Source organism: Natrix helvetica (assembly GCF_964273705.1).
Source record: "Natrix helvetica genome assembly, chromosome: 11".
NCBI lineage: Eukaryota > Metazoa > Chordata > Lepidosauria > Squamata > Natricidae > Natrix > Natrix helvetica.
In genome coordinates this window covers 2,078,709-2,095,107 of record NC_138562.1, presented here as the reverse complement: position 1 = coordinate 2,095,107, position 16,399 = coordinate 2,078,709, and the positions used below count along the sequence as shown (strand labels likewise).

The 16,399-nt window shown below is 47.6% G+C and overlaps 1 protein-coding gene across 9 annotated transcripts in view; it reads left to right on the top strand.

The window, feature by feature from the left end:
* Window positions 1–16,140, top strand: part of NEXMIF (neurite extension and migration factor) — a 372,359-nt gene extending 356,219 nt beyond the window's left edge. For all 9 annotated transcript variants that reach the window (XM_081964313.1, XM_081964320.1, XM_081964319.1 and 6 more), the window contains 2 exons: window positions 8,879–8,991; window positions 11,486–16,140. In XM_081964313.1, coding sequence (XP_081820439.1) covers window positions 8,916–8,991; window positions 11,486–15,804 — 4,395 coding nt within the window. In that variant the 5' untranslated portion in view covers window positions 8,879–8,915 and the 3' untranslated portion in view covers window positions 15,805–16,140. The remainder of the gene's footprint in view (window positions 1–8,878; window positions 8,992–11,485) is intronic.
* Window positions 16,141–16,399: the final 259 nt, after the last annotated feature.

The following is a 16,399-nucleotide window of genomic DNA, read 5'->3' as shown; positions in this document are numbered from 1 at the left end:
GTTTTAACTCCCTTAGGAAGCCCAAGGTGATGGTAGAGGGAAGAAAGGAGGTAGGGAGGAGGAGAGAGGGAGAAGGCAGGAGGGCGGCTGTGAAATAGGGCATAATATGACCTATGGAAAGCGGAAGAGCAAATGATAGCAGTTGTGGATTGAGGGTAAGAGGAATTCATAATATTGGATAAGACAAAACAGTGTCTGTTAAGATGTAATGGTATTCTTGTGGTTACTTACATGAAAATAAAAAAAAAACTTTTTAAAAAAGGAAGCTAAAGACGATTTCCCTGGCAAAATTCTCACCAGTTTTGGCTGAAGGCCGATCTGTGTTGCCCCCTCCCCTGGTTGAAATGCGGTGCCCCTTCTCCCCCCACATGGAACCTCAGACCATCTCCAATTTACAATGGAGACTTTTTCCAGACAGTGATGTTGTTGCTCCGAAATGTGGCTTGGTTGCCTCCCTGCGAGTCATTCTCTTCTGCCCAAAAAAGACAATTTTCTTATCGCTCAAACCGTGATATTTTGCTGCTGGGGAATATTTTCTGTATTGAGCGCAGTTGGGGCTTATCCAGCCGATCTTCCCCCAATCTGGTTTCCTGCAGATGGGACGTCTGCAGGGCTCCACTCTGAGGCATTCTGGCTGGGGATTATGGGGGGTGAAGTCCAGCAGGCCCAAAAGGCACCATCTTGGTGAAATAGCAAATTTGCTGTCTGACGATAGAAAAACAGGGATTTCCCCCCCCTACACATGAAATGTTATTTAGGCACTATGGAAGCGTAGGGCAGTGGATGCCTTTGTGAATCAGCAACGGAAGCAATTTGGAACATTTGAATTTTAAAAAAAGAGTGAGGCACCCAGAATTTCTCCCGTTATCTCTGGTTTTGGTGGATCAGGAGGGAGGTGGGTCGGTGTTGCTCTGCAAATGGTAAAATATTGCCAGAATATTCTTTTCTTTACAAAGCCAGCGCAGTACAGGTAGTCCTCAACTTGTAACTATTCATTTAGCAACTGTTACAACAGCACTGAAAAAAGTGACCGGTCCTCGCACTTACAACCATTGCCGCATCCCTAGGATCATGTGATCAAAATTTGGACACATGACAACTAGCAGGTATTTACAACGGTTGCAGCATCCCAGCGACATGGGAATGCCCTTTGCAACCTTCAGACAAGCTCAGGGGGGGACGGGACTGGATTCACTTAACAACTGTGGTGAAAAAAGATCATAAAATTGGGCACAACTCACTTAATAACTGCTTTGCTTAGCAGCAGGAATTCTGGCCATATAAGTTGAGGACCTGCTGTATGGTAGTTAGAATTGGAAATGTGATCTAGGCCAGATTCAGAGTCCACTTCAGCCTGGGGCCTCCGTTGCAGTGGGGGAGGAGAAGGGAGGAATCCGGGGTCCTCCGAGAAAGGGGGGATAAAGCAGGGGTCTCCAACCTTGCCCACTTTAAGACTTGTGGACTTCAACTCCCAGAATTCCTCTGCCAGCTGGACCGTCCGTCTTGCAAGCCTTCTGCAAGGTCCCCTCCATGACTGGCCAGGCAGCATTTTGCAGTCCTAGGGAGCCCTTGACTTACGGTCAAAAAATTGTGCCCAAAATTCATGTTGATAAGCAAGACATTATTTAGGTGAGTTTTGCCCCATTTTGCGACCTTTCTTAAAACCTCAGAATCCCGACTCTGAAATGTTCTTCTGAATGTCCCAAGTGGTTGGCAGTTGCCCAAGGCCACCTAGTGGCTCTCAAGCGGAACTGCATGTTCTGGCCTGAGATGCGTTTAATGGTCGACATGGCAGAGCAAAGAGCGGCCTTCCTCTGCTCTCCGTCTCCTGTCCACTTGGGCCCCAATTCTAGTCTTAAAAATCCTCCATCTCCAATTCCCTGTGAAAAATCGCAGCATGCTTTGGAGGAGAAATGCTTGAAAAGGCCCTGGGATTTGTCTTCTGCTTTTCCTGGCTGGACTTTCACCGTGGCTGGCGTTGGGCGAGGAGTCACGGCAAGACAGCCACCACGTTTGGTAGGAGGGAAGGTTGGAGATTTGGTATTTTCAGTCAAATTTCATGGGTAAATTTATTCAAGCCTCGTGGGGAAAGGGATGCTCCAGTCCCAGAGGGGGATTATTCAAGAAGTAACCAGCCTGATTCCCTGTGACTTTGAGAAGACGTCCCAGCAGTTTGGGATGACATCTTCTGGCATCTTTTGTCCTCTTGCCAACTAAAAGTCTTCCTGGCACAAAACTTTGCCAGCCAAATCATCATTTGCAGTAAGACTAAAGTCAATTTATTTTAAAGAGGCAATTAAATGATAGGTCTTTATATCTAATGATGACACCTTCAGCTGATTGGGCAAATTGCTAATGTGTACATTTGTGCACCCAGCCGGGGAGAATTGAAGAAAAGGGAGGGAGGGAAGGAAGGGAAGCGAGGGAGGGAGGAGATGGATGGGGAAGGAGAGAGGGAGGGAGGGAAGGAAGGCGGGAGGGAGGGGGAGGGAGGGAGAGAGGAGATGGATGGGGAAGGAAAGGGAGGAGAGAGGGAGGGAGGAAGGGGGAAGGAGGGAGGGAGGAGATGGATGGGTGAGAGAGAGGGAGGGAAGGAAGGAAGGAAGGAAGGAAAGGGAGGGGGAGAGAGGGATGGATGGATGAGGAACAAAAGAGGGAGGGAAGGGAAGCGAGGGAGTGAGGAGAAGGAGGGAAGGAAGGAGGGATGGAAAGAAGGAAGGACAGAAAGAGAGAGGGATGAAGGAAAATCCATCCTCCTAGCCGGGAGATATGCCAAGTAGGTTACGCATGAAGGAAAATGCAACCCATCCTGTGCCTAGCCAAAATGAGCGGGGATTAGTGTATGTGAGGCAGAACTGAACCTTCCATCTGTTTGGCTGTGGGTGGGCACAGAGGGAAAGCACCTCCCCTTCCTCTAAAGGGGAAACTTGCAAGACTTGAATTATTTAAAGTTTTTTGCACCCTGCCTTGACTGTGAGGTTGAATTGGGAAACTGAAGGCACTTTGCATGATCTCTAACCAAAGAGATCCATGGGACTTCAAGAATCCTCAACTGTGGTCAAACAATCCAGCTGGTCCTTATGTGCAGCTCAGAATGAAGACCTATTATAAGTATTCATGGGAGCCTGAGCGGTTTATTTACAAATGAGGCTCTGTTGTGTCTCTGTATGGTCTACTGTTCTGACTTTAGGCAGCCTTGAATGTGTCAGAGTTTGTTGCAAAAATCAAATCCAGAAAGCACACACAGATAACTGATTCAGCAGGATTGATTTAAATAAGAAACTTCTTTATATACATACATACACATACATACACATGCTGGTCTTATTGTATTCGGGTCTTTTCCCATGTAAGATTGAAATTGTCTTGGCAATGTTTCAGCAAGGTCTCACTCACCATCCTCAGGCTGGTGTTTTTGGCTTAAAGTGTGATCAGAGCTGCCGTCTTTCTATAAATCTTGGTGGGAGGGTGTGTGTGGAGTGCTGGTGTTGTTTCAGTAAGTGGATTGATTGGATGTGTGGCTGTATCATGATTGGTAGATTGGTGCTGATTGGTGCTGGCTGTGGGTTCATTGTTGTTTTGTGTTGTAACGGCCTGGGTGGTGGGTGGGGCTCATTTGTTGACTAGGGCTGGTTTCCAGATGTCTGGTATGTGGGAGGTATCATCACGTTTATTCATGCTGTGGGGTGTGTGTTTCTCTATTTCGATAGCTTCCATAATTATTCTCTTGTTGAAGTGTTCAGTTTTGGAGATTAATTTGGTTCCTTCAAAATCAATTTCGTGTCCTGTAGCTTTAAGGTGCTGGAAAAGGAAGTTTTTTCTTTTTGTGTTACTGCGTTCTTGTGTTCTGCGATGCGTGCATTTATTCTCCTGTTTGTTTCTCCTATGTATGTTGCAGGGCAGATTTTGCATGGTATTTCGTAGACTCCTTGGTTTTCTAGCTGGATTTTGTCTTTGGGGTTTCTTAAGATGTTGGCTATTTTTTGGTCAGTGTTGAAGGCTGTCTTCATATTGTGCTTGTGGAGAATTTTGCTGATTTTATCTGTGGTGCCTTTGATGTAAGGGAGGAGGGCGATGCCGTTGTCCTGTTCTGTGTCTCGGTTTTTGGGGGGAGTCTCCCTTTGGATTAGGTTGGTAATTGCTTTTCTTTGGAAGATTAATACGTTTGTGAGAGTGTGTAATTCAGTTTTCAGGTGGTCTTTGTCGACTAGGCATTTGGTTCTGGAGATGTGGGTCTTGGCTACAGAGTTGATCTGTGCAGGGTGGTGATGGGATTGTGCGTTTAAGTAGCGGTTGGTGTGTGTGTTTTTTCCAGTAGATGGTGTGTCCTAGGGAGCCATTGGGTTTTTTGTAGATTAGGACGTCCAGAAAGGGAAGTTGGTTGTTTGCTTCTATATCCATAATGAATTGTATTTTGGGGTGTAGGCTGTTGAGACATCTGGAAACCAGCCCTAGTCAACAAACGAGCCCCACCCACCAGGCCGTTACAACACAAAACAACAATGGACCCACAGCCAGCACCAATCAGCACCAATCTACCAATCATGATACAGCCACACAGCCAATCAATCCACTTGTTGAAATGGGGTCAGCACTCCACACCCTCCCACCAAGATTTATAGAAAGACGGCATCTCCAATCACACTTTAAGCCAAAAACACCAGCCTGAGGATGGCGAGTGGGACCTCGCCGAAACGTTGCCAAGACAATCTCAATTTTACATGGGAAAAGACCCGAATACAACAAGACCAGCATACCTACACTATGTTTTCGTAGATTTTCATGGGTGTAGGTATGCTGGTCTTGTTGTATTCGGGTCTTTTCCCGTGTACATTGAGATTGTCTTGGCAACGTTTTGGCGAGGTCCCTCATTGGCTGACTTAATTGCTATGCCTATACATTGGCTGACCTTTGTTACCATGTCCTCTTCCAGCCGGTCCCCAATGGCTGACCTGTTGCTATGTCCTATTCCAGTTCATGAATATTTTGCCAGAATGTGATGTTGTTGCGTTGGGGTTTTCTCACTTGCTTGAAATGGGCAGACCACAACAATAACCTCCTCAGGCTAGATCATACAAATGCAGGCAATCCTCAACTTATGAGTCGTCACTTAGCAACTCTTCAAAGTGACAACAGATCCCCCAAAAGAGACTAAGAAGCCGGATTTTAAGTTCTGACATCCAGGCTCTCCCTGTGGCAGTGGTGATATTCATTTTTTTTTACTACTGGTTCTGTGGGCGTGGCTTGGTGGGCATGGCCTGGTGGGAGGGTCATGGGGCAGCCCCTTGATGTGAGTGAGATAGAGTTGGCCACACCCACTCATCCGCATGACACACACACCCCGCCAAGCCACGCCCACCAAGCCATACCCACAGAACTGGCAGAAAAGTTTGGCCAAGTCTTCTTGCGTTCAATCTGGCTGCTTCTCTCCTCCTTCTCAGCTTCCTACACACAGAGCAGACAGACCCACATCTGGCAGCACCAGAGGGATTTGAGATGTGTGCATGCTCTGTGTGGAGGCCCAAGAGGGAGAAGACTTGGCCGAACCTTTTGGCCTCCCTTCACAGCGGATCTGCTTGGAAGGATGCTCCTGCGGCCTTGTCCCTTTATACTTCGCCCCTCCCACCCCCACGTCGAAGTACCTTCACAGACTGTGGCGGCTGCCTTCCAAGCAAGGCCTCCCTCCCCTTCTCAGTTCAGGGATAGCTTCTGCCACCCACCTTCCCTAACCTCTGGAGTTGGCTAGAAAGTCCCTTCCCAAGTGAGGCCGTGGCAGAACAGCAGCTGACTTTAACAATAATAATCAGATATGGGAGTTGGGGAGAGCAAGGACAAATGAACATAGAGTAACAGAGTTGGAGGGGACCTTGGAGGTCTTCTAGTCCAAACCCCTGCATGAGCAAGAGACCCTTTGCCAGTGATGCTTAACCTTTTTGTTGCTGATGCAAGGGCGCGCACGCATGTGCTGGCACCCATAATGCAAAGTGCCACACACACCCACACACACTCCCCCCCCATGCTTGCCACACTACTTGCCCCCAAGCTGAGCTTGATATTTGCTCCGTCTTAAAGTTCCCAAGTTTGGACACCCCTGTCCTAAAGCCTGTGGAGGGTGAAAGGGGGCCCCCAGGGCCTCCAGAAGGCCAAAGGCCAGCTGGCTGGTTGACGCATGTGCGCTGGAGCTAATGGCTTGTGTGCCGGCACATATGGCTCCGTGTGCCACAGGTGGCATAGCTTCACCATCAGGGCCCTAAGCCATTCCAGACAAATGGCTGTCCAGTCTCTTCTTAAAAACCTTCCCTGATGAAGCACCTACAAAAGACAAGTCGGTCCACTGATTCTCATTGTCAGGGAATTTCTCCCTAGTTCTAGGTTGGTTCTCTCCTTGATTAGTTTCCATCCATTGGTCAAGGACCTTAAGGGCCTCGTGACATCATTGTGCAAACAATGCAAATCCACATCTTTGCTTCCCTTCCCTGCCGTGGCGACTCTAATCCCAGCTTTTCCTCCAGCTTTCAGTTTCTCCTTTGCAGATGAAACTGTGGTTTTTCTTAGCAATCTGCCGGCTGTTGTCATCTGCTACTGAGAAAGAAAAAGGAATTGCGAGTGTCTCTGGGTGTGTATTTGTATCTTCTGCTGTATGTGACATTCTTTTGTTTTTTATTTTACATCTAATTAGCATCAATACTTTTTAAAATAAAAATAAAAAAGCAGATCTGGTTTTGTTGTGACTTCTCTTGGGTTAAGAGGAAAATACAATGTAAGTGATTTGAAATTAATGAAGGAATTCATTAAGTATATATGTACATTCACATGACTTCTTTGCATCTCTGATGTAGACTGTGAGTTTACATAGAGTCATAGGGCTAGAAGGGCCCATAGAACCATAGGGATAGAAGGGACCTTGGAGGTCTTCTAGTCCAACCCCCTGCCCAAGGCAGGAGTCCTTATTCCATGCCGGACAAAGGGATGTCCAATCTTTTCTTGAAGCATTGGAGCACCCACAACTCTGGAAGGCAAGTTCTTCCATTAATTAATCATTCTCACTCTCAGAAAATTCCAGCTTCCATCCATTGCTTCTTCTTCTCCTGCCCTAAGATTCTTTGGAGAATAAGTTGACCCCCTCTTCTCTGTACCTCAAATACCAGAAGACAGCTACCATGTCATCCCCAGTCCTTCTCTTCAATAGGCTAGACATACCTAGTTCCCTTAGCCATTCATTAGACTATTTGGCCTAAAGGTAAAGATAAAGGTTCCCCTTGCACATATGTGCTAGTCATTCCCGACTCTAGGGGGCGCTGCTCATCTCCGTTTCAAAGCCGAAGAGCCAGCGCTGTCCGAAGACGTCTCCGTGGTCATGTGGCCGGCATGACTGAATGCCAAAGGCTCACGGAACGCTGTTACCTTCCCACCAAAGGTGGTTCCTATTTTTTCTACTTGCCTTTTTACTTGCTTTTGAACTGCTAGATTGGCAGAAGCTGGGACAAGTAACAGGAGCTCACTCCATTATGCGGCGCTAGGGATTTGAACCGCCAAACTGCCGGCCTTTCTGATCAACAAGCTCAGTGTCTTAGCCACTAAGCCTCCCTCTATTTGGCCTACAGCTCCATAATCATCTGTTGCCCCATTTTTCATTCTTTCAAGGGCATCTTTTTTGTATTGTAAAGACCAGAACTAGAGGCAATATATAAATAGTAGATATTTGTGTAACATGTACAGGTAGTCCTTGACTTCATTTAGTGACCGTTCAAAGTTACAATGGCACTGAAAAAAAAGACGTATGATGGTTTTTCACAGTTATGACTTTTGCATCATCCCCATGACCATGTGATCAAAAGTCAGACGTTTGGCCAGTGGGTCCTTTGGGGGGCTGAATAGGGAACAAATGGCTTTTGTATTCCTTCTTTTAGACCATCTCTTTCTCCTCTACAATTAGTCACATGGAGTTGCTACAAATCAGACCGATTTCAATCCAGCATTCAAAACTAGTTTCCAATTCGAGAGCAAATGGTGGCTTGCCATGAAAGTGTTTGACATGTTCCAAGAAGTGAGCTTATATGTAGGAACGCAAAAAGAAAGGCAGGTCAGAAGAGAGGAAACATGTGAGTTTAGGGATGACCTGCAAGCTAGTTTTTGGCAGCCATGGCTTCATATTGTAGCCTGATCCACCTAAATGGGAAGGACAAGGACCCCAAATACAAATTAGGTCATTCGAACCAGATTTAGGTAGAACCAGAATGGTGTGCAAACGCAGTGAGTCTATGAAGGTTAGATAAACTTGCCCAGCTGATCTCTGTTCTGCAATGTACCTAGAAGACACTTTTTAAAAAAATAACATATATTCTTGTGACTTCATTACGGTACTTCCACAAAGATAAAGAGATGATTCAAAGTCAAGATAACCAAATTACTATGGAGGGAGACTATTTTTAGCATTGAGTCACAGCCATATGCTGATTGCAAATTTGGTTATAGAACATCTTGATGAGGTTGCTCTCCAAGGCTTTGGAGATGGGTCAAGGCAGGTCAACCTCCCGGCAGTTCACAATTTCAAGATCACTCCTATGAAGCCCAATCTCTGGGTTTTGGTGAAACGGTGGGTTTTTTATGGAAATTCCTGCTGGAAAAGAACTTGGCGCACTAGGCAGAATTAAGTGTACAACACTGGTCCTTCAAATGGGTCTGTGCAGGTTCTTTGTCCAGTGGAAGTGCCCTTTGCTTTCAACTTGATGAGAAGACCTGGTCCATGTCAAGACTGGCCAGTTGTGGTCCTTTTTATTTCTCTGCTCTGCCTGAACTGTGTATCCCCCCCCCCCCAGGACTGTTGGTTAATTTGAGAGATTCTAATGTCTGCAATTATGTTTTTACAAATGTGCAGAGTGGCCGCTTGAGCAGAGCATGGAGTGAACAACTTGATGGACGACCAACAAGATAAGGAATGTGCCTCGGAAGACCAAGAAACAATCTTGATTAATGGGGTGAAAGAGGATGGTAAGGAATCAAATTGTAGCAAGGGGTCAGCCATCGCTTCCTCCGTGTTCTTCCCCAAAGACCAGTTCTAAATGGGACAGAGCTTTTCTGCCATCTCCAAAGATTGTTGGGTGGGATAAGGATAACAATTCAAAGGTTTCTTTTTTAGTGATTTAATATTTCTGAGAGTCCAAAATTCTTCACATGCCTTCTGTCATCCTGCAACACTTCCAACATAATTTGGCAACGGAAAACACCAGCATCCTAACTGAAGCCCCAAATTAATAAAAATTGATATATTTTTTAAAGCAGCCAGAAACTTGCAAAATCATCCAAATCCTGGGCAATTTCAATGAAAAATTCAAACTCACATGTTAGAATTGAAATCATGTAAGACCGTGTTTCTCAACCTTGGAGACTTTAAGGTGGGTGAACTTCAACTCCCAGAATTCCCCAGCCAGCATGAAGTACACAGGTTTTAAAGCAGGCTGGCTGGGGGATCCTGGGAGCTGAAATCCTCACATTCAATCATAGTAAGGTTGAGAAACATGATGAAGATTTTTGGAATCTCCTGAGATTTCACATGGCAGTGAGGATCGCCATTATCTAAAATCGCAGAAGCGATACCTGTTAGGTGACGACTGAGGCAGTCCCAGAGGTGAATATTATTTTCCCCATATTACAATGGAGGGACATCTTTTCCCTTCCTCAAGACTCCCTCTTAGCAATGGCAGCTGAATAGGCTCCAGAAAGCTCAGAGAGCAGCAGGGACCCTCCAGGCCCCGTAAAGCTTTGGGGGTTGTCCCTTATATCTACATTTTCATAACTGGCAGGATTTAAATGCAAAGCAATTGAAAGCTAATTCCTTGGGTGACCAATCACGCTTGGCTAATAAGGAATATTCCCATCCCTATATTCCTATTCATAATTGGTCACTTTACAAAAAAGAACATGTGATTTCTGCATTCTGGATATGTTTTCCAAACTTGTTAATAGGAAACATTAATCACCTTCTCAGATTTGTTTATTTGCTTTTATGTTATTTAATGATTTGGTGGGATTAACTTTGGCTCAAGGAGCAAAGGGCATGTAGTGAATTTCCCTCACTTTTCTTGCTGATGCGCCTTGACTAGCTGGCGTGATTGGCATCTTCCATTTCCTCTACGAGAGCATTGATTTCAAAAGGGAAATATCTATTTTGGATAACTTTACACTTCCCCTCCAAGCCAATTTATGAGGGATGAGTGCTGGAGATCCCAGAGAAGGAGGATCAAAATAGTCAAGAAGTTGTCCATGACTGCACAAAACCTGCCCCTTCTTTAGAGATCACGAATGAAGGTGAATATTTGTGTCCCAAGACAATGTTGCAGGATCCAATCTGGGTCGATCACCAGGACTAGAGTGGAAAATCAATGATGAGGGGCCAAACTCCTTGGTAGCCCCTTGGTAGTCCTTGTTTATTACTGCAGTAAACAAAGACATACAGTACATTCAATTTGGCAGCTACTAATATTGTTGGACAAGCAGGCACAAAAACAGGAAGGGAAGTGATTGAAGCCTGGGAAACGGGTCCCTCGTCAGTCAACAGGAGTGCTGATTTACCACCAGCTTATCAAGTACTTAGGAAGCCAGGGCTTGGCAGCACAAGGAAACAACAGCCAACAATTTAATAACCAGTCAACAAGACTCCAATCAACAACTAAAAACCCACACACAAGAGACACCACATAAATACTACACATAGAATAGCCCAAAGCACACATTCCGGTAGAGAGAAGCTCCCTGAGGATGGGCTCCAGCACGAATCTGAAAGCTCAGAAGACTAAACCTCTGGTCCCAGTGACCGACCCAAATTGGATCCTTCTATATACATTCACAAATCATGTGACTTGGTTTTTTGACACTCACACACACACACACACGTTCTTGGATTTATGGTTATAAAAATATAGTTTATCTACATAAAAAATATAATTTCCCAATCTGCAACCCTTCAAATATCACTATACGCATCAAACTCTCTGTGCCATTTCGGCAAAATCTGATAATGAACATCTTAAGTTGGGTAACAAAAAAATGAATTAGAAGTGCCTTTGCTTTTATAAAAATGTAAACAGTTTTGGCCTCTTCAACTTTTTCTGCAGAGCCTGATCAACATGCATTAGTGGATAATAATAACAATAATATTCATGTACATGGAGATTAAATTTGAAAGCAATAGAATTATTATTAAAATTTCTCTGTACAGTGACCTCATCTGAGCTCAACTTGACATGAGAATATTAATTCAAACTATCTTATAAAGGTAAACAAGAAACAGGAAGCAGTGATACTTTTTATAACTGCCGGCCCAGAATTTCTGAGAGCTATTTTTTTAAAGTGAATTTAATAATGCATCAAGTCAATCAAATTAATTCATACTGTCTGCCTTCCTCTGTGCCTCCGTCTTGCATCAAAAATGGAAAGATCCAGAATGGTGTTCTTAGTAATCCCTCTCTCTCTCCTCTTCTTCCAGAATCGAGTCATCTGGATGGTGACGAAAAGCCCCTCCGTGGGGCAGCAGATGCTGCAGCTCCCTTTCTGGGCGTGACGTCCACAGGAGCATCTCAGAAAGAAAGCCGATCCCAGGCAGCCCCGACTTCCAAGAAGGCCTGTTGGCTGAGCCCTCCTTCCCCCCTGAGGCTGGCTGACGTCCCCGACCACATTTCCGATGACTCATCCTCCATCCACGCCATTTCCCTCACCTCATGCGTCACCAAGGGCATGAGCGCCTGGTCCCTGCCGGGAGACTGTGAGAAGGCCCCCTTCACCATGATGGAGCCCGGAAGCATGTCCGCCTTCACTGGCGACTGCCTGATGCAGCCGAGTCGGACCTGCCTGGGCTGCTTTATTGAGTCGAAGGACAGCCTGGACCCAGAACCCGGCATAAGCCTGAAAGTGGGCGACATAAACAGGGATTACGACAGCTGTTCTGTCTCCGACATTGGGATTCACTGCATGAGCACGGGAGAGACCATGCGATACGGGGACCAGCTCCTTTCTGACCAGCTTCTCAGCTTCCCCGTGCATAAATCGAGAGCAGCCGACAAGCGGGAGGCAGAGAAGTCCGACAGTGACTCGGAGGATCCAACTCAGAAAAACTATTATGAGGGATTACTTTTGGACAAGTGCAACGGGGAGGAGCCTTTGCTAACCAACCCCAACCAGGAATGGGGTTATTTTGAATCTTTCATCAGTGAAAGCAAAATCGAGCTCCTTGACCTTTGCTCCAAAAACGAGCTCTCTGTAAATCTGTTTTCCGAGGAGGATGTGGATAATTACATGTTCGATGACGATGATTCGACCTTGGGAAGTGATGTCTGCTCTTTAAAGATTCGTTACGAATCTTTCCAGGACAATGTGAAGGAGAAAACGGGGGGGCTGCAAGAGGACACCCAGTTCAACTTCTTCCCCAGCGTGTTCAGCGGGTGTCCGAAAAGGGACAGTAGGACAGCTCTGAAGAGGGGACCCCGAGGAGCAACTGATCCTTCCCAATTCAAGTCTGAGGAGACCATCATCTGGGGAGAAGAGGAGGGGGATGGACAGCAGGAGGAGGAGGAAGATGAAGAGGGAGGTGAAAGTGAGAAAGTTGCCTTAAACAAATCTTGCACAAGTACAGAACTTGTACAGTACATCAGTCCCAAAAGAAATCACTTCTTGGAACTGGTCAACTCCACGGAGGACTCAGGGGAGTCCAGCGATGACAGCACCTGCACCGAATCCTCTTTTGATGTGCTTCAAGACCTGAAGGACTGCAACAAGTATCTCCCCCGGGACCACTCCACCTCCTTCATCCAACAGAATTACGGCCTGCGAGCCAAAAGGAAAGTGCGATACAGCGAAGACTACCTTTACGACGTGGATTCCATCGAGAGCGAGAAGATCGTGGACAAGAAGGAGTGGATCCCGGACGGTCCCAAGGAAGAAGACGATGACGACTGGTGTCCCAAGAAGAGGCGGAAAGTTTCGCGCAAGGAGCCCCCCGTCATCATCAAGTACATCATCATCAACCGGTTCAAAGGAGAGAAGCACATGTTGATCAAGCTTGGCAAAGTCGACCCCAGTGAGATGACGGTGACCTTGAGCGAGGAGCTGTTGAGCAAATATGCCCGGTTGGCCCCCCTAAAGTCTTTCTGGCAGGAGAGGTGGCAGACCCGGCTCAACTTCCTCAAATCCGCCCTCTACCACAAGCAGAGCTTCTATCTCAATGGCTCTGAGGTGGCCTTCCTCTCCCACCCACGCAAGCGCAAGGGCAAGCTAGCCCACCGGCACCGGATCCAGAGGATCAAGGCCATTGAGCAGCCCGTGGGCAAGGCTGGCTCTTGCTCGTCAGATTCCAGGCAGCTCTGTTGCAGGATCGCAGGGGAGGACGGGGGCCTGAAGGGGATCCAGGCCATGGCCATCGCGGCCCCCAGCTGCGTCAACGGCCTCCACCTGAGCGACATCGCTGGCCTGGCCCTCCCGCGAGGCAAAGCCCAGGAGAGGGAGTTCAAAGGGCCTGAAAGGAAAGTCTTGCGCAGGATCAAATTCAAAAGCGAGGCCAGGTTGAAATGCAAGCGGCTCAAAGCTGCCTCTGCTCTGGCTGAGGTTTCGGCAGCCTTGGAGGACCCAGAATTGGCCACGGGATCAAAGGACAAAAGCGGGCCTTGTACTGCAGATGGCTCTCCTCTCTCAGAGAGCCAGGAAGACAAACGGGCGAAAAGTGCCCTTTCCTTCCTGCCCACCACCTGCACTTCAGACAAGCCAGCCGCATCTGCTTCTCTGGCGGCAAGCGTGCCCCTCATCCCCGGCGGGTACCTGCAGACATTACTGGATGCCTCCGACTTGTCCCACAGCACTGGGATTGCGTACTTCAGCCCTGCCCCCTCGGAGCAGCAGCCGCCGCAGGAGGCCCTCCCCAGCCTCGTCCAAGCAGAGAAGGCCTTCTGTGCCCTGCAGCCTGCCCAGAGCTGCATTTTGTCCCCACCCTCCGAATCAGAGCTGCAGCAGTCCCCGAGTCCCCTGGAGATCGAGCCCAGCAACTTCCAAAGCGTTTGGCCGGCCGGCAAGGCGGGCAGCCCCAGCGACCAGGCCTTTTCTGGGCAGCTCCCAGATGCCTCCCTGCTTTCAGCCGTAGAGTTTGGTAACTGTGCGGATGGGCTGCCAGCCCCGGGATACAGCCAGGTCCACCTGAGCAACAGCAAAGTATCATACCAAAAAAAGTTCCTCCTGGAGGGCCAGCAGTTGCAGTCGGATGACTCCTACCAGTCTTGTCCCTTCAGTAACCGAGAGGGGAATTTCCCCTTCCAGCGGGGTTCGCTCAGCACCGACGACGGGAGACTTGTGAGCTTTGATTCGGTGGGCTCCCTTTCTGCCGCCTCTAGCAACTACAGCTCCTTGAGCTTAAAGTCTTGCGAGAAGGATGGAGATGATGAAATTGCGGATGATTTCTTGGCCCACTGCAGCCCCAAATTGGTGATTCAGCAAAGCATTGATGAAATAACGCCCTTGAAGGAGTCCACCGATCTTCTGGATATTTCCAACTTCACCCCTGACAAGTTCCGCCAGTCGTCCCTTTCGGAAATGTCTCCTCCGGATACCCCCAACCTTTCCCCACAGATCGCGGGGCCAGAAGCGAAAACCCTTCTGGGGAATGTGAAGTGTTTCCCGGAGGGCTCCCAAGTGGGATTAGGCAACACCGAGAAGGTGAACTGGAGCTGTGGCGTTCTTCAAGCTCCAGACCAGGCGGATAATGGATTCACTTTAAATAATCATCAGTTTCAGTTCCATATGTTCACCGACGAGGATTCTGTCAGCCTCCTTGAAAAAAACCCATCCTTGTCAACTTTTAATGAGCCATCTGCCCAAGTTAGCACCAATAGCAAAGCGACAAAATCCAAGAGGAGAAGTTCAAGTAATAAAAATTTGGGTGCCAACCAAAGCCCAACCCCGAAAAACGTTCGGAAAAAATCTCCCAAAGCCAACAAAGGCTCCGAAAAGGCCCCCAGCAGAAATTCCAGGCAGTCTCCCAAAACCTCAAGGAAAGGGAAAAACGGGGCAGGGGTTAATGGAGAGAAAGCCCCGGGCGATAGAGTACCTGGTCTCTTGAACAGTGCAAACTCCTCGGCAAAAATGTTGGCCGAGTCCATCCAGCAGGGCAGCCCAAACGCCCTCCGGATAGGGAAGGCCAATGGGGAATGGCCACTGGGGAAGGACAGCAGCGGTGGCTGGTCCGAAACCAGCATAGGAAGTGCCAACAGCCTTCTTGATGATGATCAAAGAGAATTTGAGGAGCCGTCCAACATTTTGTCAAACATTGCATCTGGCATGGCAGATGTTCAGAGATTCATGATGGCCTCCATCGAGCCCTTGTGGGGGCCTGTCGGCCACAGTGATGTCTCTGATCTCTTCCGATCGCCCGAATCAAACAGTCTGAAACTGAAAACTCTTAAGATCCTGGCCGGGACGTCTCCCGACTCCAAGAAGAAGGTCAACGGCAGCTCTTCGGGAGCGGGACGCAACCACAAATCGGGGAACAAGGGCTTGAGTAAAACCGGCAGCCGAGCTGCTCCGGGCGATCCGGGACGTTCCAGTTCATCCGCCGGCTGTGCCACAGACATTCATTCTCCTTTTTTTGATAAAAGCTATAGTAACCTGAGCACTTTAGCCAAAAATGAACCTACCCATAAAAAGCTCTACCGACACAAATCCACGTCAAAATCCCTGCGTGATGAGAACTGCAAAGTCAAGCGGGCAGAGAGAGAACAGGGCCACAAAGACCCAACCACAGTAGTTTCCTTTGAAAAACGGAGGTAATACCACACCACGCAGGCTGGAATGCACCCTAACTTCCTTGCTCCCTGCTAAGCCCACCCCTGCTCATATTTTCCTACTTGGGAAACCAGAATTGCATGAAAGAGACATTTCCCTTTTACAGGTCTTTTTTCCGTTGTCGTTGTTGTTCTTGGTTTCGTTCTCAACGTGCATGAAAACACTTATTTCTTGCAAGCTACTTCAAAAAGAATGACTTTTTTTTCTGGCTTGGCTGGGGGAGGGGGGGTTGAACACCGACTAACAAAGCTGTTCCCTTTTTTTCTTGCTGTTTGGCTTCTTCTGATTTGAATTCCTTTATTTATTTTAAAGGGTTAATTATGTGCTCTGTTTTTTAATGCTTTGGAAAAAAGAGGAAGAGGGGGGGGAGACTTCCGGGGAAGGGGGGGGGTAAAAAAAAAACCACACCCAAAAAAGAGCTGCGTCCCCCAAGCTGATATTTTTAAAGGGACTTTTTACATTTGCAGAAGTCACAGTTTCATCCCTAGTTGAGTGCTAAGAGATGATTCCACGTGTTTTTACCCCTGTTGATACCTTTCTCCCTGCACCCCCAGAGCTCCGTTTTTCAACCCCCCCCCCC